Raw genomic sequence first — 26,642 nt, 5'->3', positions numbered from 1 at the left:
TGACAATATAATGCAGTTGTTTAAGAACTCATTGTGCAAACCATTTTAGGTGGTGTTGATGTTAAATAGTAAGCCATTGAATTACTATGTTACTCAGTATTTCATTTTAACAGTAGTATTGATTTGGTGAAAAGCAGAATTTACTCTTTTCCAATAAACTTGTCTGTATATAACTAAGGTTTCAGTCCTATTAGCATATGAACAGTGTAAGTTCTGTACAAGATTGACTTAAGGGAACTTGTGTTTTGATTTGGGATTTTAAGAAACATTCATTTTGATTCATAATAGCCTTTCTGTCCAAGAATAACAAAAGCCTGTTTGGATTAAGCAGTCTGAAATTAACTTAAACGTCTCTGTGCAGAAGTGTATAATATCTGTATATGGCTATATTAATTTGTATTTACTGATACAGTTTAATATTTAGAATTGTAAAAAAGAATGAAAAACACATTGTAGTCAACATAATTAAAGACAACTGTTAAAAATATATCAGGAAAAAGGGAGGGACCAATACTGTTGAGCAGGAATGACTTGGTCTTGTTCCCAGAAAGAACTGAAATAAAATCAGGTTCAGAATGTCTCACACACACTGATGTTTGAATATAAGTGTGAACATTATTCAGGTATTTAAATGTGTGCTTTCCCCATTTTTGGTTTAACTTTACAAATCTGTCCTCAGTATGCAGTCTTTTTAGATTACCACTTGAGTCATCTTTGTATTGCTCAAGACGCTGAGAATTATAAGATGGAAAGAGTTGGACCGCAGGAGGGGAGTTAATGAACAGCAGATCTTTAGCATGTTTGTTTATGGAACCTGTAAATAAAGTAGTAAGTCAAGGCTCTGAAAAACAGCCATAATGATATCTGCTACTAGTATTTGTGTTTGGTTTGGACTCTGGTGAATCAATTTTATGCTGCTTTAAATATTCTTTTCCATTAATTCTTTTGTTACCACTGTGAGTTTCTCCTCCACTCAGAAGAACTTGGTACTAGGAAGCTCATCTCCAATCAAAAGCTGAATTCTCATCTGCTTTAGTAAGAAGGATTTGCTTTAACCAGAAAATGTTGGCTTATACCACCTACATTCTCAGAGGAAGCCTCACACTTTTACCTTCAGGATCTTAGCTTTTCAAAAAGTCTGTGATGGGGGCTAAAAGTATAACAGATTGGTGTTTCACTGTGGTGAAGCTGTTGCCCCCACTTCCAGAACCCATATTCTTTTTGACTGAAATGGTGTTTTTTTTCTGGGAAATTAGCAATCTATTATGCAGATATTTTTTTCAGTTTTGATCTGTTATCCCAGCACTGACCTTTAAGAATTTTTTTCACTTTGTTCCCCAAAACTTCAAATTTTGAAGTTCTCAGCCCTCTCTTCCTGCTTAATGAGTTCATGACTGTAATAAAGAAACTATGTTTTAACCATAAATCAGAGTTGGCCTGAATGAGGATATTTGAGGCTTCTGGTTGCAGTAAGGAGACATCTACATTATGTTTCTCTTTAAAATGCCTCTAAAAATCAGTGAAAAAAGGGGAAGATTCTTTGATAGCGTTTGTTAGGCGTATGTGTGTGTTGAGCTTGTAAATGTGTTAGAAAGAGTCACACCCCAGATCATACTGTGACTTTGATCTGTCCTTGCTAATTGTTTCCTTTGTAAGGTTTGATTTTGTGCAGGGACTAAATTAGCAATGACTGTAGAGCTAATTGTTTCAGGAAAGTCAGGCGGCTTCTTAATGTTTTCATCCAAATTGCAGCAATTACCATAAAGCTCTTCACACCTTAGAAACCATTTTGGTAGATCGAGGTCAGGTATAACAATCTGTTTATTTTTCTTTGTTGACGTTGAAGAAGAAGGAAAATAGACAAAATGAAAGAGGGAAGTGCTTCACTTTCTTCGAAGTTTTAGAAGAGAGATAGGTAACAGCTTTTCCCTGCATCCTATAAGAAAGGAGCTGTGTTGATGGTTTCAACTGAATCAGCACATTCAAAGAATACTTGTACCAGCAAAACACTCCTGCTACTGCACTACTCCTGATAGAGGAATGCTATCTTATATTTTGTGCATGGCAAGTGTTACGTTATGGTATACACTACAATGAATTTAACATTTTGTTTTTAAACCTTGGCCAGATGACTTAGTGTTGGGACTTGGATACACAAATAGGAATTTCTTCCTTGAAATAAGGAGATAAGAACACAACATCGTACAGATTCTATATGAAAATTCATGAGAATTTTAGAAGACACACAAAACCTTAAGGATAACTCAAAGCACAAAAAGCATGCTTTGTGGTTTGAGGCTATTTGGTTTATACAAGAGTAGGTCATGAGGAACTTGAAGATAGCCTTTAATTACTGAAATGGAAGATAAGATTTCTGGTGATAGTGTTTAGTTTAGCAAAGGTGTAAAAGATGTAGTAGCTGAAAGCAAAGTTTGAACAAATTCAGAGTAAGAATAAAGTGAAGATATTTCACAATTAACTTTGAAAAATCAGATGTGTGTACATCCTCTGTATGTATGCTTAGAGTACTGAAATAAAGACTTTCTAATGGACTTATCTAGAAAAATTCAATTTCTGCTAAGAATTTCTATATAGAATTTTATGGCCTGGATTATACAGAGTGGATTTTTGTGTTTTACACTACTTTAAATCTGTAAATTCACAACTCACTACTCTTAACCATTACATGCCTGATTTTTAAATCGAAAATCCAATATTCTATTCAAAAATTCTAAAAAATAATTTAGAAGTTGGAATATTAAAGAAATTCTTCTCAAATGGATAACATGCAGGTAAGGGCAGCAATTGCAAGGAAGCAGTAGTCAGAGCCTGAAAATCTTATGCAAAACTCCAGGTGAATGGCCATTCCTTTTTCTCCAGTTATAAACTTACCAACTGTAAATAGTTTCACTACATTAAGAAAAACCTGATGAGTGAGACTAGAGGCCACACAAAGTCTGAAATTGCAAATATACAAGAATTCCTCTCTTTCAGTATCACTTCTCTTTTTGGGACGTGCCATGACAGTGTTTCATGGCTCTCATTCCAGTAAACAGTAGTCACTTACTCAGCCTGCCTGAAACATAGATTTCTTTCCACAGGCATGGGCATCAGCTCTTGAAAGAACTACCTATTAATAATGAAGGTATGTGGCAAAAATCTCTTTCCAGTAAGAAAGCTCACTGTAGTGCTTTTATTGCCCAAGATAGGAGAGACTGACAAACTTTTTCATTCCCATTTTTTTCTTATTGCTGGTGTCTTCTTTATCAGGTCAGATTCTTTCACTTTATTGCAGCCCTGGCCTGAAGAACTTCGTGATGAAAGATGTTGAAAGTAGACCCTACTTTCACGTTATTATATATTTTATTCAATATGTCCATAGTGCTTATAATTATTTGAAAATAGCTCAGAAAAAGTATTAAAGAATTCTTAACAAATGAATGAGCTTTTATCGTGCAATGATAAGAATGCAAAGTGTCAGCATTCCAAACTTAGCCTGTTAAACATGTGTCATCATATATTACCTCCCTTTCTCATATTTTGGGGAATTTATTCCCAGACTATCTGTAGGAACAAATTCTCTCAGTAACATACAAGCAGTTCCACTTTCTAGTCTCTCTCTGCCCTGGAGGTCATCTGAAAATATTGAAAGCAAACATTGCAAACTGGCACTGCTGGTGGCATCAAGAAAACAGTACTCTCTTGGTTACTGTCTCTCTTGAAACAATTAAAACACTGAGTGTCTCTACAGTCCATTCATCTTTTAAAGAAATAGGATCAGCTTCTTAGTACCATTGCAAAAGCAATGTTTTCTGTCTTCCTTGTTTCAAAGTAAAATGTTTGCTTTTATTTAACAAGTAGTTACTTCTGCCACAAAAATTTTGTGCGGGAAAAATGATGTTTTGTAATGAAATGAAATCCCTTATAAGGGAGTACAGCCACAGCATAACTGCTCTGTACCTTGCCTGTCTGGTCAAATCATTTGGGGTTTCTTTACTTCCAAATTGACTGAAAGAACAATCATCTGTGTTGTGACTAGATAAAATCTTGCTACTCATTTGCCTACTCATTTATCTATTTACCTATTTCTGTCATCCCTGTAAATAGTGATTATTGAATCACTGATTTCAGTGAGAAAAGATTTGCTTCTCATGTTAAGGAGACGAAAAGGCTTTGTAACTAGATTCTGTATACCTTAAATTGTCAGCAATTAAAAGGTAATAGAAAAAAACAGCCTAAGTACAATGAACATGTATTTTGCAAGCAAAAGGCTCTAAATTTTCTATAAATAAATTTTCATGTTTCCATTTTATCTCATGGTATTCATATAACATTTTGTAAGGAATGGAAATGCTGGTAAACAGATCTTACCTGAGAGACATACAGAGATGCATGTGACTATAAGCCAACTGTTAGGACTGCGGTAAACAAATGGCAATAAGAAAAAGGATATAAAACCCTCAGAAAACTTCTGTTGGTGAGGCTGTTTCTCTTGCAGACTGAAGGCCTGATACTAGCGGAGTTCACGTACTTACTTTCCAAACCCTCACTTTTTCTTTCTGTAAAAACCCATATGGCTAGTGTTGTCTTCCCACAGGTACCTTTGCATAACAAGGCAGCACTGTTCTTGCTGTTATAGCCAGTCACACTAGTTACAGTGTGGACATGGGGTTATGCCAGACATTTTCAAGCCTGCAACAGATCACAGAGAACACAAGGTGAAACAGGATGTTGGAAAAGCAATAGGACTGTATCATGTATGCAGTACGTGAAGAATCCAGCTGTCCTGTGGAGAAGACCTGTATGTTCCTTATCCGTGGCATAATTTCTTTCACTCTGAGTGATCTGGTTATAAGAAAGAGTTTTCTTAGCCTTTGAAAAACTTCCTGACAATGTGTTGAATTAGTGCCAAAGTCTAGTTTCCCTTTAAAGAAAAATAGAAAACCCTAAAAAAATTTCTAGTTACTCTCCATTTCAGCACTCCAGTTAAAAACCAGAGTCAGACCAGTGGAGATACATCCTTGACTATGCAAATGTTAGCTGCTTCTTTATCAGTAAATCATTATTTAACAAGAAATCTCTAGGCTTTTCAGTCCAAAACCAGTTAACACATTTGTTTTCACCTTGAACTCTGTTTTTCTTTATGTAATGACATGATTACTGCCAAGATGAATGTAGTTCATCTGAAATTTTCAAAAACCGAGTGCATTTTTTCCTCACCTCAGGATGCTTATAGAAAAAAAAAAACAAAACAAAAACCCAACCTTAAAACTGAGCAAAATGATACATTTCTGGCAAAAAACCCCAAGATAACTTCCCCTTCAAATTTAGATAAGCAGAGGGATTGTCTTCATATCTCCAAATCTGATCAGTTGAAAGGTATTTAAAGTAATTAAATCATCAGAGCACAGAGTAAACTTTTGGAGTGTTTGCAGCGGTCAGTCTTCCTGAAATGGGTTACCCAAATTGCAGAAGGGAGGCAGGGATATTAATATTGTTATCTTAATAAAACCCTAGGCAGTTTCCCAAGTGCATCTTCAGTGTAGCGGTAGCTATCTTTGTACTGCTCCTTGCTTCTGTCTCCAGCAGTTTTGGAGGTCCGAAACTTCAACAATAATCTGGGATGTGCTCTGCTTTTGAGAGAAGATCTCAACTTCCCTCAACCTGATTAGGTTGAAATCAGCCCTGCCTTGAGCAAGAGTTTGGATTAGGTGCTCTCCAGAGGTTCCTTCCAACCTAAATTATTCTATGAAAATATGTAAAGTCATTCTTTTTCACTGTTACTTGCCTGGTTATTATTTGGAGTAAAGGATCACTTGTAGAACAACTGAATTCTGGTCAGTATAGAAAAGAGTAGAAAAAAAATCAGCTTTAAATTCTGGCAGGTGACCACCCTCTAGTATAACGGGAAATGTGAAAACTGGATATGAAAAAGTGGAGCTGGATTCCTGCAAGGAACAGATCTCCTGCCAGCTCTGGGATACAACCTTTGGGGAAATTAAAGAGATGATTCAGTGTAATGCACAGTGTGTCTATACAGTAAATCAAAAGAGACAGTGTCACAGTCCATTCTTTGTTCTCTTATCTAGCAGAGGATTTTGTTTGCATTTACAGTACAGAATAAGAAATGGAATTTCAGTTCAGAAATGTGATAGACTACTGGCTGAACAGGCTTCAAATGAAGTCAAGAAACATTCTTGAAACATTACAGGAGATAAACTCACACGCTTGGGGATGCTTCTTTTTTATTTTTTCTATAGATCATCTGCATTGTCCTTTTAGTGTTGAGATTTCTCACTATGTTAATACATTTATCATAAATATATATATTATACATAATTATATGATTTGTGAAGTTTTCTGGTTCATAAATTTTGAACTGAAAGGCCCAAATCTTCTGAACGTCTCAGTGGCTGAAAGTGGATAAGATTGATCTATAAATAGGAATGCAGTACTTCTATCTAGGTTAAGGTGAGTTGAACAAAAGTAAAAATACAATTTTATGGAGTTGTTGGCATTGGTTTTGTAAATAAGTGATGTTAGCAAATGACAATCACTTTTTTTTTTTTTTTTTGAGTCTCTAATTGCATTTGTTTTAGCGTTATGTTATTGAGAACTAAATATGACCATAAAATCGTAGAATCATATAATAGTTTTAGTTGGAAGGGACCTTCAAAGGTCATCTTGTCCAATCACCCTGCAATGAGCAGGGACATCTTCAACTAGATCAGGTTGCCCAGAACCACATCCAGCTTGGCCTTGGATGCCTTCAGGGATGGTGCATCCCCCACCTCTCTGGGCAACCTGTTCCTTTATTTTACCACCCTCATTGTAAAGAATTTTTTCCTCACATCCAGCCTGAATCTCCCCTCTTTTAGTTAAAAACCATTAACCCTTGTCCTATCACAACAGACCCTGCTAAAAGTCTTTCCCCCTCTTTCATATAAGTCCCTTTTAAGAACTGAAGGGTCTCCCCAGAGTCTTCTCCAGGCTGAACAACTCCAGGTCTCTCAGCCTTTCCTCACAGGAGAGGTGCTTCATCCCCCTGATCATTTTTGTGTCCCTTCTCTGAACCCTTTCCAACAGGTCCATATTTTTCCTGTACTGAGGCCTCCAGAGCTGAATGCAGTACTGCAGGTGGGGTCTCATCAGAGCAGTGTAGAGGGGCAGAATCATCTCTCTCGGCTTGCTGGCAACAGTTCTTTGGATGCAGCCTGAGATACGATTGGGCGTATGGGCTACGGGCACACATTGAATGACAAATGCAGGTGCTGGGCATCTCTGAAAATCCTACCACAAGTTTTGCATTATGATTCATATTCAAAATGTTGCTTTAGTAATATGTAAAGTAATAGTAAAATGAAGTCAGAGTACTACTTTATCAGTTGAGAACCATTTTTGCCACAAGAAAGTCAGCATGAACATAAGACATTGTGGAGAGTTGACCTTGGCTGACTACCAGACCCCTAGCAGTCAGTCACTCTCCCTCCTCAGCAGGACAGGGGAAGAAAATAAGATGGCAAGCTTGTGGGTTTAGGTAAAGGCAGCTTAGTCAGAACTTAGAGCAAAGGCCACATGTGGAAGGGAAGCAAAAAAAGAGGAAATTTATCCACTACTTCCCACCAGCAGGCAGATGTCCAGCAGCCTCCTGGAAGCAGGGCCTGCATACGGAGAGCAGTTGCTTCAGAAAGCGAACACTGTAACCGCAAATGTCCCTCCCTCCTTTTTTCCCCCTTCACTTTTATTGCCTAGTATAATGCCATAGAGTATGGAATGTCCCTTGGGTCATTTCAGATCAGGTGTCCCGGCTGTGTCCCCCCAGCCTTTTTCCCATCTCCAGCCTACTCCCCTCTTGAGTGGTGGCTTGGAGAGACAGCCCTGATGCTGTGACAGCACTGCTCTGCCATAGCCAAAACTTTGGTGTCTTCTCAACATCATAGTAGCTACAGGTGCAAAGCACAGCAATATATGGGCTGCTATAAAGAAAAAGTTAAGTCCATCCCAGCTGGAACAAATGCCGATATCAAAAGTTGATGTGCAGTATTATGTCTGATTTGATGCTGTGACCTGTCTTCAGATACGAATATCTTTTTTGTTCACATATGAGCATTTGAAAAAGACGTTTGAAAAAAACCACACCAAAAAGTCATTCTATCTGACATATAGCTAGTGAAATATTTATTTTGAAAAATAATAAAAGCTTGAGGAAAGATGTATTTAAATTTTAATTGCAAATGGAAATTGAAAGTCCTGAAATATGGTAATTTAATCATACTCTACCTCTAGCCAGTAGTTTCTATTGATTCGGTCTCACAGTATTTTACTGCCTTCCACCTCATAGTGGTGTTTCCATTACTGTTTTAAAGAGCTGTTTATTTTCTTTATCTTCTTCTTTACAAAACAATATATTGTTGTACAAATCTTAAAATGTGTTTTTAATTGAAGAATTACATTCTGTCTTGTCTGCTTCAGAGCAGGCACTTCTAACCATTCTTATGTCCTCAGCTTGTTTCAGAATGCAGGGAGAACTTTTTTAGTGTTGCTTCTGAGCAGAGGGAGGGGTTTATAATTGCTCTGCAGAGCCATCCAGCAACCTTCTATTTCTTCCATTCATCAATGTAGAATATCAGAATTTGATTACAAAATCTCCTGCATAATCAATAAGTAAACTAAGAAACTACTTACTGCAAAATATGTTGGCATTGTTCTTGAAGATTTGCATACATCCAGTGTAAAGATGTCAAGGTATGATTATTAATGACACTTTAAAGTAGTTAACCAACTGCTTTTGCATTTAACTAAACTGAAATCTCCAGAAGGTGATTCATCTGATTCAAAGATGTTCTTGCAAGTTAACTTTGGTAGGCAGCGTTAGTGTGTTATCAACACCATTTTGGTCACATATCTAAAAACCAGCACAATACAAGCTGCTGTAAAGAAAATTAACTCCATCCCAGCCAGACCCAATGCAGATGTTTAAGATAAGTCAGATGAATTACATTATTTGTCTACATTGATTGTGGAGAGTAATGGACTCTTCTGGGTGATCCTAGGATTACTAGCTGAAATTGAGACTGTTTTTTAAAGTCTGTAGTTGAGATGAAACCCAGTATTGTAACTAACTGACCTTAAAAAACAGCCAAAACAATCAAACCCATGAAAGTTTAGTGACTGGGTATCAAAAATGCAGCACATGCATCTCTCTCTGCATTGTTTGATGATGTGCTAGTCCTTTACTTGGGAAAAAAATAGGAGAATATTCTTTCTGAGGATGAAGTTCACCAGAATTCCTGTTTTTTCTCCATCTGTGTATCTTAACCTTGTACTACAAGTGATAGTGCCTGAGCTAACGCTTTTGGGGTGTGGGTCTGGTGTGTCTGTCTTCTGATAATTCATTTTCAAGTCATTAAAAGGAGACTGTATTGTAAAATGGACAGTCTGCAATATAGTTATGTCAATTTGAGGATAAAATCCTCAAGCAGCTTCTGATAATTTTCCACCTTTGTTTCAATGACACATTTGTCTAAAATGCTGAGCAGTATGAGAACCAGGAAATATAGCAGTGTTGTGGTTTAAGCCCCGGCTGCAAATTAGAACCACTTTGTTTGGCTAGTTTGGGTCAGGTGTCCTGTCCCTGCTTCCTCCCGGCCCCTCCTCCTCCCTGGCAGAGCATGAGACTCACAAAGTTCTTGGTCAGTCTAAACATCGCTGTTATCAGCTCTGTTCCCAGGCCAAAAGTCAAAAACACAGCGCTGCAACAGCTACTAAGAAGGAGAAAAAACTGACTGCTACTGCTGAACCCAGGACAAGCAGTCAGTGCAATACAGAGAAAATTTGTAACATATCCAGTGTCTGACTCTTTCAGATGATATCAGCCATTGGATGGTCAAGTAGTCACAATAAAGGTATTTGCTTTGTCTGCCAAGAATTGGAAGAACAGCCTGTGTTCTTCTCTGTGTTCTTCCCTGTTCTTCCCCCTGCAGGGAAGTTCTCTGATATGATTATATGCCAGCTCTTGTCAGATGACTGGTCCTAGACCCAGTTGTTCTTTATATACCATTTTCAAGTGGTATAGTAAAAAAGCAATCTCCTCGATTTGTTAATTCGTACATTGCTTGAAGTCTAGTTCTTTTCCATCTGCTCTGCAATCTGGTGCTGTTACTACATTATGAGAGAAGCCAACCAAAATCTCAGACCAGCTTCTGAGTTGTCATGCCACATTTTCCTTACGTTTCTTCTCAAAGGTACCTATAAGCATGGTAGATCATTTTTTCTTAACAACTCCAAAAATTTCTGTATCTCAGTCTGGCTTTGTAGACAGCAGCAAGACTGATGTATACCAGTCATCTTTAACAGATACTAAAACAAACATAGAGAACAGAAAGATATTTTGTGTTCTTTTGCACTTGTACGGAGCTTTAAAAAATAACCTTTTCTTACAGAAGAGCTCCTGATGCATTCCAGAGTGTTGGCTATGTGTATACAGATCGTAGAAGTTGGATAATGCTTTAGAACAAACCATTTGTAGAGAAAGTGCTTCAGAAGCTTCCTATTTAGCACTCATTTGTGGCTGTATTGAATTCTAGTATCCATTCTCCATCTGAATAAACTCTTGGGGTTTTTTTTGGCTAGATTATTGCTTCTGCCAACACGTTTCCTTTAAAAGCCTAGTAAGGCTGATATGGTAATGCCATTTTCAGTCTTCATAAGACCCCTGTACAGTTATTTGTACCATTGCACACTGGTATATGCTCTAAATTCTTTAAACAATTTGCAGTTTCAGTCTTCTTTTGTCTGCATACACCCTAATACAGCAAAGCATCTGTAAGCATCAATAAACATTAAAAGGACAATATAGAGAGCTTTGACCTATTCCTTTGTTTGAAATTAAGATTTTAAGTGAAGGCTTTTCAAGGAAGGAAGCATCTCCCTGTTTTTCCTCTTGTGATGAGACTTGCCCTACAGTGCTGAGATCCTCAACAGCTGAGTCTTTATAAAAGAAGCAACAAAATGCAGCTGAGTCTAAATACTTTTCCTAAAAATATTTGAGGATTGTGATCACATCTGTCCCATTCTGGGGTCTGACCGTCCTTCCTTTTCAAGTATTTTAGATGTCTTTCTGCATTTGTTCATATACTCATCTTGTCATTTCCCTTCCATTAACTTTGCCCGTCCAATTTTACAGTTCTTCTACCTTTCCCCATTCTTTTAAGTATTTTTTAATATTTTGCTTCTCCTATCACATATGATTGTCTTTAGTTTGGGTGACTGATGGTCTCCCTGTGGCCCTTGTCAAATTCAGCATTTAATAACTTGCCATTCTGAGGGATCTCAGCACCCATTGGAGTAGGCATGAGAGCCATTAGTGTTCATGAAGATGCAACTGAGCAGTGATTTTTCAAGGGCCTTTACTCCACTCTTTTTCAGGCTTTGCCTCTATATAGCACAAAGATCCCATAGGAAAAAGAGTTTATATTTTAATTTCACTTTACTCTTAGCATTTTTACTTGTTCTGTCTCTCAGTGTCAAATTAATTTATATTCTGTGTAAGCAATATATGCCACATAAGCAATATATACCTGTGTGTATGGTTAAATTCTGTATCATTTATATTAATATAAAATCCTTACATTTGTCTTATTTGTTGGAGGATATTTAACAAATACTAAACTGCATAATGATATAGAGTTTAAAGTTAAGTGCTGTCTTCCTTCTTCAGACTGTTCAGGGAGATCTATAGCAGCATATGTATTATTTTATTGAACTCTAATGATGGGATAGGAAGAGGAAAAGCTTGGCTGTTTGCAGAAGCATTCTGTGCCAGATATTTGAGTACTTTAGCACTGTGTTAAATGGATGATGTCTTGGCATAATCAAAAGAGACCACTTGAACTAGAAATCTGGAGCACTCAGTTGTGAGGTGCATTCATTCCCTCATGGCATTTTAAATTTTGTTCAGCCATTTAAGTAATATTAACTTTGCTTTTGATAAAATATTTAGATTTACATAGATAAGTTTAAATAAATAAACAATCTTTCAGCATAAATAAGGCCTTGAGCAATCTGATTTAATGCCAGTTAGCCCTGTTTAGCATGGGGTTGGATGAGTTCATCCCTTGAGATACCTTCCAACCTAATTTTTTTCTGTGATTTTATCTCCTTCGTTCATTGCTAGTTGCTTGTTTGATGGATCTGTCAATAATCTAATACTTAAGCAATTTTCATTTTATCCTCAGACTTCCACGAAATCCAATCTCCTTTCTACTCGTTCAAGTAGCAGGGCTGTGCCTGACCATCCTTCCATTCAGTCTCAGATGTTATCACTGACTGGTCTGAATCCTGACTCATTCCTTTCAGATATTACTGTCTTTATAGAGAATAATTTAAATAAACATTTATTAAAAAAATAATCAGTTTAGTTGAATAACGTGTTCTACAACCTTGACACTTCTGTAGTATTTTTTACAATTTGAACAGTCGTGGTACAAAGTCCCAGATTTGTTCAGACTATTTTAAAATAGTCATTACAGGACCTACACAATCATTCTCTCACAACTTTGCTTATATACTGTGGACTTGGTTCATGAGAAAACATGAGTAATTTCTCGTGAAAAAATAATATTTAAATAGAAAATGGAAATATGGAAATTGATTTTGATACTGTTCAGATGTAATTAAGCCTTAAATTGCCTTACTGTTGAAAGATGAGCATTTTCATATCTGTAGCTAAAGTCTGAATTCTCTAGAGGAATATCTGACCTTATTCAGTATTGCAGTTTAAGGTAGAAAGACATTTTTCTGAAAGAAAAAACTTGCACAATAAATACCGATGCAAAGTGATTTGGACGTAAACCATTTTTTGAGTCTCCCAAGAGTTTTTGCAGATTAGGAGGATGTTGTGTCCCAAGCCAGGAAAAGAAATGAAAATAATGAAAATGCTTATGATATGCAGATTTGGAAAGAAAGCTGGACTGATTGTAGTAACAAGTTAAAAGAGGAGGTTGGAACTAGATGACCTTCAAGGTCCCCTCCCTCCAACCCAGACCAGTCTGTGATTCTGTGATTCTGTGAAATCAAGTTAAAAATTTCTAGGTATAAATAGCTTCATTTTAAAATCAAGCCAAAAGATTATTTTCAATTTGAGAACGGGCAAGGTTTTTGCATTTTGTAAATACGTTCATATTTTCAGATTTTTATTTCCATTAAAAGCAATATGTTCCTTCAAGTGATTGCAGACTCTGACAACCTGCCATTTTATAATCATAATAAAATACTCCTGACCATTTTTTATTCCTGATAATTTTGAAGAAAGAGGCAGAGGTACCATCAGCCCTGGCAGTGCAAGCACACAAGCCAAGTTGAATGTCTTCATATCTTACGTAAAAGGTAATGTGAATGGATTTGAAATTGTCATTTAAAGCCTGTGTGTCAGGGAAATCACCTTCTAGCCTATAAAGGATGTCTCCTCTGCTTCAGATACTCTGACGTATCTCTGCAGCAAAACTCTGGAAACAGAAATGTCAAAATGAAAATTTACCACACTGTACTGATGTAGTAAAAAAAACCCCAAACCAACAAAATAAAACCATTTTAGCCTATTTAGCAGCAATTACACTCCTTCACTACATGTTCATGTACTTCAGTGCAAATTGTAAGGTGAATCATATGTCAGCCTTCACTGCTTTAAAATAGGCATTCATATGCAGACCAATTACTTCTGAAATTCAGACTCCACCTAAGAGGTTCAGCTAGTGGTCCTGTGTTTGCTGTACAGAAGCATCTTACTTCATTCCAATCACAAATATGGAGGGTTTTGCAGCGTCTTCTAGTGTTCAGTAAAACACTAGAAGTCCCTTGGTTCATGCTGAATGGACAATCCTTTGGCTGCTTGTCATTCAGCAGGAGGGTAACGGTAGTCCCTGAAAATAAAGTATTGAAAGAAGGCACATGGTGCTTGCTTCATCCAGTTACTATAGTAGACCCTTGAAAAGTCAAACTAATATTAGTCTTTATAAAGCCTTAAAAATGTTGCCATTAAATAAGCAAAAACATCAACTTTGTTTATAGTAAATTATTAAATAAACTCGTGAGAAAATGTCACAATTTTATTTTACATTAGGGGCTTACAAATTTTTTCAGAGGCAGTTCAAATTCTTTTCAGTTATGATTGATGAGAATCTGTCAGCAGAGATTTTGTGCCACCATTTCATTGTTACAATTCATTAACTTATGACATGTTTGTAGTTTTCTAGCATTTCATTATTTTACTTCAAAAAAAAAGGTTTATCAATGGTTCAGGGAAGTTTAATAAGTAAAAGCAATATTAATATGTAAAGTTGCATCATCTGCTAATAATTACAAGTTTCTACTATAATTTTCTAAAATATATTTCTGCTTTCTCTTTCTCATCTGGGCTGCTACTTGCAAGCAGAGTCCATTCAGTGTTTTGTAGCAAGTTCAAATTGTTCTAATTTTCCCATTCTGAATAGCAATAATACTGCAGTTATCAGTTTATTCAGCATTATAATAATGCTCCAAAACTTTTCTGCCATCCCTAAGACTGAAATAGACAGAAAGTATGAATTTTTTGCTGGAATTCACAAGTTTTAAATGTTATCAAATCACTTCATCGAAGTGGTAAAGCTCCAACTGCATCATTTAATTTTGTTTGTATTCTGGCAATGATATGAGCAGTTCTTTTTTCTTTTTCAAAGTGAATCATTTTTTTTCTTGCAACTGCCAGTTCTGAGAATATTGCAGCGCATCTATCCTTAGCTGTACTGAAATGTCAACTCTAGGAATGGATGTGTGTAAGCCATGTCCCATTCTGAAGAGTTCAGCCAGTGAAGCATTGTTCGAAGCCATTCTTGCTAGTATCTTGCCAAGTTTAAAAGCAAGTATTTATTTAAATAATTATTTAAAAGAAAGTATTTTACTGCATCTCTCTCTTGCTAAGTTACTAGCCTAGCTTAACCTTCCCAAATGCACTGACTGTTACATTCCTTAGTTTCTATGAATTTGTTAATGTTATTTTCAAATTTTAGTTGCTATTTATAAAATGCCACTCATTAAATAAATAATCTGTAGTTTAAGATAAGCAAACCTACAGCATTTAACAAATGTAAAAAATCCCATAAAACAGTTTACATATTTTTTCTAAATTTTAGAAACAGAGTATACATTTTTCTTCAATGTACATGTATGTGATTTAGCAGCTTGTGAAAATCAGCATTCATTATCCTTCTTAGGATGCATATGGCAAGGATTGAGGCTGCAGACTTACTCCTATATCTGCAGAGTGTGCTACGGTTTGATGAGTCAAGGTCCTCTTTAAACCCTCAGAATGGGTATGCCTAAGGCTAGTTGTCCTGTTTGTGTTCCTGGGCACCTGTGCTTGCTTTTGGGCCTTTTTACTGTAAAACTATTTTGATACCATAGTATATAGGCAAATGAAGTCAATCAAGTAAGGCATGTAATGTACCGGCTTGTACTACAGTCTTGTGGATTAGTTGTAGAATTTTACTAGCCTAGTGAAAGAGATGCTAGAAAGTGATACCGTTCTCTTGCCTTCTTTGTGCACTAAAAAAATTTTCAATAAAGAATTCACTTGGCAGTAAGTAAATACCATAATCCTCTCCTGTAGTATCAAAGAGGCATGTAAGAGGCGACCCTTTATTTCATTGCTACAGTAAAACCCACTTATACATTAACAGCATAAACAGCTACATACGTAGAGCTGCAATGCTTGTGTCTGTGTGATTGTGTGGTGGGGGCTGGTTAAGGCTGTGCTATGGATATTTAGGAGAGCATTCATCTATTAGCACAACAGCATTAGAAGTGTTTCAAGCAAACCTGTCCTTGGCTGAGTAGCGTAACATTTGCTGCAGAAAGATGCTAAATGCACTTTGCAGCTGTTTTTCTTTTCTCTGACTAAGCAGAATATATATGTGATGAAACACATTGCACAAGAATAGCAAAAATTCTGGAAAATCTGGAAAATATATTTCAGAGATATAATAAATTTGAAAAATCAGTTTGTTGAGTTGTTTGACGCCTTTTATGCTTTTCCAAAGACTATCCTGTCCAAAGGAAATGCTTTGTAGTGAACTATGTAGCTGTAGTACATCATTTTCATCAAAGCACTTCCATAATGATGGAGAAAGTTGCTCATCTGAGAGGTGAGTAATCTGGATTAAATTCCCGACTCAGCCATTGGTTGTCTCTGGTTTTATTTATGCCATTTAAGGTTTGGCATAAAAAAAAGTAGGTGTAGCAAATTCTGTCATTTAAACTAGCTGGGACCATGTGCCAGCAGTCACCAGAATTTGCCTTTAGCCAAAAAAAACCCTGGTCCTCCCATAGTGGAGGTCCTTAATACTCTTGAAATTTCAGACCCCTGAGATTTCCCGAGGAGAGGTGCAGACTGTCACATCCCCCGGCAGTAGCCCTGCCATAATAAGTTACCTTTTGCAAATTCTTTAGAAGTAAGCTGTTGGCCCTCTGTGGTGCCATATGTGAAAATCATCTAAATTAACATTGTACTCTGAATAGCTGTCAAATCCATTGATTATGGAGACAGTTTAGGAAGACTAGCATCGTTAGGCAAAAGTTAATCTGTATGAATACCACCTGCTCCCTCAGGAGAAGTCCCAGACATCAAGTTCTTGAAGGTTATTGTTATAGGATCCGTAAAAACCCACACAAGGAACAAGAAACTTCTACAATTTGCAGTAAAGAAGCTATATAAGGACAGGAATATATCCTGTCCCAGCTTGATTGAAGCACCTTAACTGGGACTGTACTTGTGATCTAGTCCAAGCTCCTATCCTGACCAGTGGTATCAATTCCACTTCTCTAAAAATGGTGGAAAGGGAATGCCTGTTTTATGTGTGGAAGACAATACTTGTGCAAGAAATGGGATCCACAGCCTCATTCATCCTTTGTCTGCAAGAGGCTGAAATACATATTTCGTATAATACTATTCTAATAGGAGTTTTTCATCACCTTTACTTTTCTTATTAAGAGTGACAGTGAGATGCAATTCTATAACTTTGAAACGCATTGAACCAGTGTCCCTTGGAATAGGGATTGGATCTCTTGTGTTCCCTACCATTTAAGCTACATGCATGCACCTCTTCTGCATTAACAGACAGAAATGGAATTTGCTGCGTTTTTCAATGGGCTTTGTCTTATAGGCAGGCTTGCAAAACACTTCACAGGTGGAGCTCCAGAGGCAAACCAAGTGGAGGATTAACCACTTTACAGGTATCAGTCAATACAGGATGTGGGCTAGAAGCCAATGGCTTATTCCTGTGGAGAGCAAGCAGCTCCTGCACATGCCTAGCAGCAGAACTTCAAATGGCTTGGGAGCTTTAAAAGCCAAGTCCTCAGAGTAAGTTAGGCAGCCCTCAGGCCTGTAGGCTTATGAGCAGAGGTTTTCAGAATCACAGTTCTGTTGCCCTATTTAAAAAACCCCATGTGCTCAGTTACAGCATCAATCCATTAGTCTCAGGTGTTCTGCCATGCATCTGTCTTGCTATGGCCAAGCCTTTTTTGCATACTAGTTTTGTTGTGTCTTGGAGAGGAACCTGCTGAGCTTCTTGTGGCTCTTACCTCTTTGATACCTTATCAAGCAAAATTCCTGGTTCAGTGCCTTTTAATTCTCTCTGTTCTGGTGCTACAGAAGAAGTTTTATCTCTAAAGTGTGTGCAGAGGATGGTTAGGGACTGTATAGCTAGCTGTGGTGCTCTCTGTACTGTTTGTAGGTATCTATGCATTATGCCATTCTCATTATGATATGACAATTTGTAGGGCAGCCGGTCTTGTTTCTGTGTATCTTCCAGTTCTCTGTGGCTCTGACATCAGTTCCTAGCATGAAAGGATGGCTTTTCAGTTGAGCAAAGTGCTACCAAGTGTCTCATTTGCTATTCTGTTATTTTGGAGTGACAATATGGATAAGGAACGTATCTGCTGTCTTTTATGAATGTTTTCATTTTTCTGCTACTCTTTGCCTCTGCTAAATTTAAAGAAGCTTGGGGTGCCATGTCTAAACACATACTTATTTGCGGCCAGCATGAACTCCCATGCTGTCACTTGCTGCTCCTTGTCAAGGTATTTCACTTCGTCAGGTACACCAAAGAAGGCGTGTTCCATGTAGACAGAATGCCAGATAATAAAGCTGCCTCAGAAAAGCACGTACCAGAACATGTACAGACTTCCTATCACTCAACATTAAAGATATATATGCTTCCCGTCCTTTTTGAAGAGCCTTAAATTGCCGTTCTTTATGGATGCTATTCTTGTAGGCTCTGTAAAGAACATGCCCTTTGTGCTATGTGCCATCCTAGTGCCTCTGATACCCTAGAGTGTACAAAGAGCCAGCTGAGGTGTACGTAAGGTGCATCAAGGCCACTAAAGTGGCATTAAAAGGTAACTAAAACTTCCCCTATGTTTATGCTGTTATTGCACTCCGTGGAGAATCAGGGTTCACTTCAAATGTGTGTGGGTTGTCAGATGTGTCACGGGCCTTACAAGAGATCCAAATATCTTTGGATTATCATCTGGAGACCAGGATATGTCACAGTACCTGGAATTATTTAGTCATGTAGGTTTAGCAATGCCTTCTGATAAGTAAACATGCTGTTTTGACATGCTACCCATTCTGCCGTAACAAGGCAAGCAAATCATTCACCCAGCATGTCCACAGCTGCATAAGGACAAATCATGCTCTAATCTGCATTTACTGTTCCGACTAGGCTCCATTGAGAGTGTGGATCCTTAGTGTGCACTTAAATTTATATGTCTAAATTCAAGCTACATCCCAGTTTTAGATTCCTTTGATGGTCAAGAATAAACCATCTCAGCACTGAGTTTCAGCCGTGACTTTAATTCCAGTGCATAGAATGATCTTGATAACACTACAGCAGCTTGTCCATCTTTACCCAACTTAAAATTTAAAACATCCCATTTGCTTTCAGATTGTGCGCCGTTTTAGCAGCTGCTAAAGTGTCAGCCTTCTTTGAAGCAATTCTCTGATACCTTTCTTTGAAAATTTCTCTGGGCTAGTGCTGTTCTTTCCCTCTTTTGTCTGTTCTGTGCACACTCATCTGCTAACTCCAGAAAAGCGATCAAATACATTGAGCTTATATATCTTTTTACTGACTCACTGTTACTGACTTATCTTTTACAACACGTGGATGTAGGCAGCACCTTATGATGGTAGACTAGAAGCTGCAAAGCCAGGGAAATTTCTCTTTGTAGTCTTACTGTCAAAGATTAACAGTGGGTTTGTCCCAAATCCCAATTGCAAGCTTGTCCTTTGTCTATAATATTCACAGATATTGGCCCCTCAGCCTTTAGTTATTTACACTTATCTTGTCCATTTCTGAAACGTTTTTTACTGTTATGTGCTCTTGTGTTTTTCCTCTCAATGTTTTCTTAGATTGTGCTATTCATGCAATATGGACGTGTCTTGCTATGAAATAAAAGTACAGCAAAGAAATCAGAAGTCTGTTGACAAGATATAGAAAATCTGGGCTGACCATTTAACTGGAACCGAACAGCTGTTAGCCCTCCTGCAGGGTGCAGACAAGGGTCCTAGACAGGAAGTAGACCAATCAATTAATGAAAACTGCTCTAATCACTAGCTAAAGCTAGGAAAAAGTGGGGATATTTCCACAATAGAGTTAAAATTACTTTTTGTACTGTCAAAATATATGTCCTGGTAACATCATCAGGCAAGCATGGCTTTTTTGAAAATGTCAGCAACTCTCATTTATGCTTAAACTAAAACCTGAACATTAAAAATGGAGTTGGGTTTTTTTTTTCTTCATTTTTAGCAGCCAGAAATCTATATTTTTTTAAAAAAAATCAATTTCTCGTTGCGCTTTGAAATGAAAATAATACTGCAGAGAGCATAAAAGGCACAGGATGTAATGCTAATATTTAATAAAATAGCAGTGTATTTCATTAGTATTTCTAATAAGATAATGGAAGTGCTAAAAATATTTTCCCTGTTCCATAAAAGGTTGTAGGTGTATTATAAGCAGTAAATGCAATTAAGATATGCACAGATTGTTCTTAAGAGTTTCTTTGTAATAGTATGCTATTTTAACTCTTAAGTGTTAAAATAGTCTGTCAATTTACGTATTTAATTTAAGCCTTAATTGCTTATAGACTATGATGCACAGTTTGTACTAGGTTTCTTGGATGCTTTTGTGTTTCAAATGCTCATATTTCAAATTACAAAAGGGACTGTTAGGGTGATCTGTTGCTTTCAAGGCTTTTCTATGTATTTCAGCTCATCTGACCTTGTTATAAGCCTTCAGGTACTTCTAACATTCATAAAAACAAGTGACTACATGCAGAATTTCAATTTCCATCAAAAAAAAAAGCTTATGTCTGGCTTGATAAATCTTCTACTTGTTGATATCGACATTCAGTGATCAGTGCCCTCTCAACCTTTTTGGCTCTTCTGTACATCAGCCTACCATGGGTGACTGTGGCAGCGACACTAGACGTGATGGGGCTGTAGGAGTTACCCAGGTGGTCTGTTATTCAGGAACGTTGTGCAGGTGTTTATTTAGTTTCTGTACACCTGTAATCATGTATAATGCATATGAGATTGTATAATGAATTTGAGAAACAGGAATAAAAAGGTGAGTGGTTTTTGTATGTGTTTCAAGCTGATGAAAAAGATAAAGCTAATGTTTGGTTTGGGTGGCCAGTCCTTACATCTGACATTTGTTGTCATGCCTTCTTTGTTAATGAGTCAGCTTGTTAGAGAAGGCAGACTTGATAATTTTTCACCTTCACAGATGTTACAAGAACAGCATACCCCCAAAAAAAAATGAATTACAAATGTGTCCCAGTTATAAAGAGTCCAGGAGAATATATCTGGAATGGGTGTGCTTGCCTCTTCTCACAGTCTTCCCTAGGTATCTGTTGTTTCCTTCTCTTGGAGACAAGACCTTAGAAGAGAAAGACTTTAGGCTGAACCAGTGCAGTGTAGGTTTTCTTGTATTCTTACATCCTTATTTACAATACAGTGAATTTTGAATATTGATGATCTTATTATCTACATGCCTACATGCAGCATTATTAAAACCAGCTTGGACAAAAATGTGGGTTTGTTTCTTAATTGCAGCAGAAAATCTGAGCCAGCACTTATATGCTGTTCAACAAACAAAAAAATAAGGATGATGTTTTTGTTAGTGACATACTATCTGAAAGGTCATGATGTATATAATGAAGTGATGTTAATATTTCTACTCGAGAACATATTAACTTGTATCTAAGAAGTGAGATGGTGCTGTGCGTGGATTTGTGCTAGGAAGATCCTCTGTCCTGATCAAATATTTAGATTTTAATAGGACTGCCTTAGAAAGCGGAATCAGCTTGTACTGGTCCCGTTGCAGGGATATGGTCTGTTAGGTCTTGGTTATTACAACGTTTGGTATATAATGTGGTAGCCCAGAGAAGTGTGGCTGCCCCATTCCTGAAAGTGTTCAAAGCTAGGACCTTGAGCAACCTGATCTAGTGTGAGGTGTCCCTGCCCATAGCAGGGGGCTTGGAACTAGATGATCTTTAAGGTCCTTTCCTTAACTATTCTATTATGCTGCGATGCTATGATTCTAGAATAGGGGTGGAATTTGAATAATGGATAACACAATGCTCAAGAAAGTTATTACATGCAGCTAGGTCACTTGAGTGCACCCTTAAATAGGCATAACATTGTATAAGCAATGTTTACAGATATCTTAAAAACAAAGATACCACTTGGGAAGTTCAAATATAATTGCTATCATTATTCAATGTGTTAGCTCTTGAGGAGAGTCATCTCTTTTTAAACACTATAAAAGCCTTTTAGGAAAGGATATTAAGTATATTAAAAGCTATGATTTTTTCACAATGTTTTTAATCCAGCATAAGTAACTTTATCTTCTTAATTATCCTTATAGTATCTTTATGAACGTGAAAGTAGAAGTTAAACTACTGTGTGAGATTTTACATCCTATGTGTTGCATTATTTAAGCAGAATGGAAATACTTCTTTTGGATTTAACGTATACCTATGAAAATACATAGTATAATCAAGAAGCAGTGACATCTTACTGAAATTCTGAAAAGCTTGCTTACACTGGTGTGTTAAAAAAACATGTGGTTCTATAACTGGTAGAGGGAAAAGTCAAGCAGCTCCATTATCCTTTTAAAAAGAACCAAAAGACTTTCATTTTTCTTCATAAAGGTTCTGCAAAGTCACCGTTTCCAAGAATGTTGCAATTCCATTTGTACAAAGGAAGAGGTAAAAAGTGTAAAATGGTTTATATTTCCAAAAGCCTTACATAATCCTAAAGCCTTTTTCTATCGTTATCTTAGCACCTTCAAAAGAGACATGGGCTGTAGACGCGGATCCACATTTCCATTTCTAATTGGAATTGACCCATCCTGGTCCAGTTTGATGTCAAGACTCAGATATAGCAAAAAAAGTGATTATGAAAAAACAGGAAATCTTTCACAGCTAGTCATAAATTTTGTCACTAAAGCAAGTTCTTTATAACTGCATTAAGCAAATGTGTATAGCTTACAGTCTGTGTTCTTGTTTCCACAGTGCATACATTATAACAGACTTCATGGGCATCAGGAATGAAAATTTTATGAAGGTAGCTGCAGTTGGGACTTGGATGGGAGATTTTGTCACAGCATGGATGGTAAGAAATATAATATTACATCTTAAAACAAAAGAAATGTGCTTGTTGGTTTCAAGGGAAAGAGGAGAAGAGAGAAAACTCAATTTCTTGGAGTATTCAAGTATTTCAAGCCAGGCAAGTAGAAAATTAACAAAGGCAAAATAGCATAATGGCAGGACACTTAATTAGCTGGGAGTCCAGCATTAGCATTTCAGTTAAAATGTATCAGAGCAACAATTCATTTCTTCTGCTGTGAGTGGGAATTTTGCCATCGACTTTTGTGAGGACAGCACAGTGGCCCTTCTTTGCTATGGAATAGCACCATGAATTGCTATCTGGTGAAACAGTGAGTAACGGCTTAAGGTAGAGCAAGTCTAATGAAAAGGATTAAAAAAGAAGAAAAATTACACTGAAAGATGTGACAAAGATCAATGGACACGAGAAAGAGCAAGCAAGCCAGTTACATCCCAGAATCTGAAGGTATAAAATTATCAGATTAAGTTTGTCTCTAATTAAGGATTTAGAAGTATAAAGCCTTCAGTTGGATTATCACTGTTATAAAGGTTCTCTCCAGAAATATGGGCAACCCAGAGATAAGCTTAGTGAAAAAGAACCAGAAAATGACAGCTATCTGGGAACAAAATGAAGCATGTGCACATTTTTATTGTTCAGAAGAACCATTTCTTTAACACAAAGCAATAAAAACTTGGTTCCTTTGTATTTTTTAGTAAGATTAGGTTTTTGTGATTAGTGTAGGGAAGAATTTTAACAATTATGACTATGAAATTAATTTAAATTGGGGAAAGAAGTCCATCATTTTTAAGCAGAATTGGTCTGAATTAATCTATTTTTTTTCCTCTAATGATTTATTGATACCTCTGTTTGTTTACTCAGAAGAATCAGCATCATTTTAGAGGAATTCATTAGCAGTGGGAACGTTGCTTGCTGGTGAATGTTTATCACACATCATATGAAAATTTATGGAAAAAAATCTCAGGACTGTATGTACCTAGTGACTGTAATAATCTCTGATGTAAACAAAGAAACAAGACAAGGTGGATAAATTTTACGACTGTGATATGTGTTAGGAGAAAACACTATAGGAATGACTGTAGGATGCCAAGACTATAGTCTGTACAACTGTATGGGAAGTCTTAGTAGGGTCATCCAGTTTTCTGTCAATTTATCTTCTATCCTCCACATATTTTGAACATACTGTACAACAGACAGAAGAAAGCGAAAAAGCATCAAGGATTTTTTCAGCATGTTGTTCATTATGTGTCAGTGGTTTGTCCAAGACAAATTATGCTCTGTGAAATGGTGGCTATGAAAAGCAAGTACAGAGCAAATCATTTGTACATACATTACAGTACGGACGTTGCAGAATTGATGCATTGACTGGTGTTAACAGTTAATGTGGATTTCTCATGAATCAGTAATAAAATGCACGGCTACTTCTGAATACTTTTACCTTGACCCTTTTTCTTTATGGGATTCCACAGCTTTATCCCACTATGGAAGGAGAGATGCTGCACAAGCTAAACTGAATTAAGAGGGGGTCATGTTCATCATACATGTGTGACATAGCACTCCAGTGGTAGGTTACACACAAATTGCACTATATAAGGTAATTTCAATTTTTTTCAGTTCCTCTTTTCTCATTTCCTTGAGAAAAACTGTTACATGCAGCACTATACGAAGCATGGAAATGGCTGGATTAAAGAGGCATAAGAATCCTAATCCTTTTCTGTGTACTCAAAGCCCTCTTGGGTCTTTTCAGCAATGGAGGATTGTGGATGGCAGATTGCGGCGGTGGATGGAGTTATCACTGAAGAATGGGAGAGCAAGTGTGAAAAGGGGAGACTGGAAACTAGGCTGGTTCTGTTAGCTTTTAGGAACAGGAAACGGCATGGATTAGAGGGTCAGGATGTTATAGGACATGCTTTGATTGCATGAGGTCAATTAAGAGGTTTCATAATTGGCATTTAGATCTTCAGAGCAAAAGAGAATAGTGAGATTGCTACTGCAGGGCAAATCTATAGGCAAAGTGTATGAATCAGTCATTGGAAATTACAGTATTTAAGGGCAGCTAAGCATAGGAACATCAAAAAAAGCTACAATATCAGGTAGAGAGGTATTAGTAATAGAGGCAATTGGACATACACACTTCCACAACAGCCTAACTTTAGTAATCATTCTCTATGAACAGAAATTATCATATTGTTTATAATCTTTGAATTTGCTTGACTTTTTGCATGTAAAGCTCAGCATGGAATTGATATCAAAGTGACATAAGTCTTCTGTGGGATTATTTTATTTTATGTAATTCTCCATTCCTGTTTGTAAATGGGAAAGAAAAACAAACCTGTAAAGAAACCTTCACACATCTTTCCCATTCTCCCATGGCTTCAGTAAGGGGAAATCCTGCCTGACCAATTTGGTGGCCTTCTGTGATGGGGCTACGAAACTGATGGACAGGGGTAGAGCAGTTGACGTCATCTACCTGGACTTGCGCAAAGTGTTCGACACTGTCCCACATGGCATCCTTGTCTCTAAGTTGGAGAGACATCAATTTGATGGGTGGACCACTCGGTGGATAAAGAACTGGCTGGATGGCCGCACGCAAGGAGTTGTGGTCAAGGGCTCGATGTCTGGCTGGAGACCGGTAACGAGTGGTGTCCCTCAGGGGTCGGTGTTGGGACCGGTCTTGTTCAACATCTTTGTCAGTGACATGGACAGTGGGATTGAGTGTGCCCTCAGTAAGTCTGCCAATGACACCAAGCTATGTGGTTCAGTTGATACTCTGGAGGGAAGGGGTTCCATCCAGAGGGACCTTGACACGCTTGTGAGGTGGGCTGATGCCAACCTTATGAAGTTTAACCATGCCAAGTGCAAGGTCCTACACCTGGGTCGGAGCAATCCCAGGCACGGCTACAGGTTGGGCAGAGAAGAGATTCAGAGCAGCCCTGCAGAGAAGGACTTGGGGGTGTTGGTCGATGAGAAAATGAACATGAGCCGGCTTCAGTGTGCGCTTGCAGCCCAGAAAGCCAACCGTATCCTGGGCTGCATCAAAAGGAGCGTGACCAGCAGGTCGAAGGAGGTGATCCTGCCCCTCTACTCTGCTCTCGTGAGACCTCACTTGGAGTATTGTGTGCAGTTCTGGTGTCCTCAACATAAAAAGGACATGGAAGTGTTGGAACAAGTCCAGAGGAGGGCCACGAGGATGATCAGGGGACTGGAGCACCTCCTGTGTGGAGACAGGCTGAGAAAGTTGGGGCTGTTGAGCCTGGAGAAGAGAAGGCTGCATGGTGACCTCAGAGCAGCCTTCCAGTATCTGAAGGGGAGCTATAGGGGTGCTGGGGAGGCACTCTTCACTAGGAACTGTAGTGACAGGACAAGGGGTAATGGGTTAAAACTCATAGAGGGGAAGTTTAGATTGGATATAAGTAAGAAGTGCTTTACTATAACGGTGGTGAGGTACTGGAATGGGTTGCCCAGGGAAGTTGTGAATGCTCCATCCCTGGCAGTGTTCAAGGCCAGGTTGGACAGAGCCTTGGGTGACATGGTTTAGTGTGAGATGTCCCTGCCCATGACAGGGAGGTTGGAACCTGATGATCTTAAGGTCCTTTCCAACACTAACTTTTCTATGATTCTGTGATTTAACTGGGAACCTTGGAAATAATCAGGAATAAAGCAGAACAGATGGGTATTCCAGTTTAAGAATGACTAAACAGTAAACTATAATATTGTCCTAGTACAGCAAGGAGATGTTTAGTAAGTCAGGAAAGTGCCTGAAATGGGAAAACATGTTTTGGATTGCTGATTATTCTGGATTTAAAAGGCAGAAATGAGCCTTCCCCCCCCAGCATTTTCTTGCTCACTGTCTAGTTTGGTAACAGCATCTGACTCAATTCCTAATAAAATCAGCAACTCTTTTTCCATTGTGTGTAGTAAG

General features: G+C 37.7%; 1 protein-coding gene across 1 annotated transcript in view; it reads left to right on the top strand.

The window, feature by feature from the left end:
- Positions 1-26,642, top strand: part of TMEM117 (transmembrane protein 117) — a gene marked incomplete at both ends in the record, with an annotated part of 221,200 nt that overhangs the window by 74,237 nt on the left and 120,321 nt on the right. Inside the window, one exon of the mRNA XM_080632603.1 lies at positions 22,609-22,708. Within this exon, the coding sequence (XP_080488729.1) occupies positions 22,609-22,708 (100 nt within the window). The remainder of the gene's footprint in view (positions 1-22,608; positions 22,709-26,642) is intronic.

The sequence above is a fragment of the Psittacula echo genome (assembly GCF_963264785.1).
Source record: "Psittacula echo genome assembly, chromosome: 1".
Classification (NCBI taxonomy): domain Eukaryota; kingdom Metazoa; phylum Chordata; class Aves; order Psittaciformes; family Psittacidae; genus Psittacula; species Psittacula echo.
The sequence above is the reverse complement of the archived record's forward strand: the minus strand, read 5'-3'. Positions and strand labels throughout refer to the sequence as shown.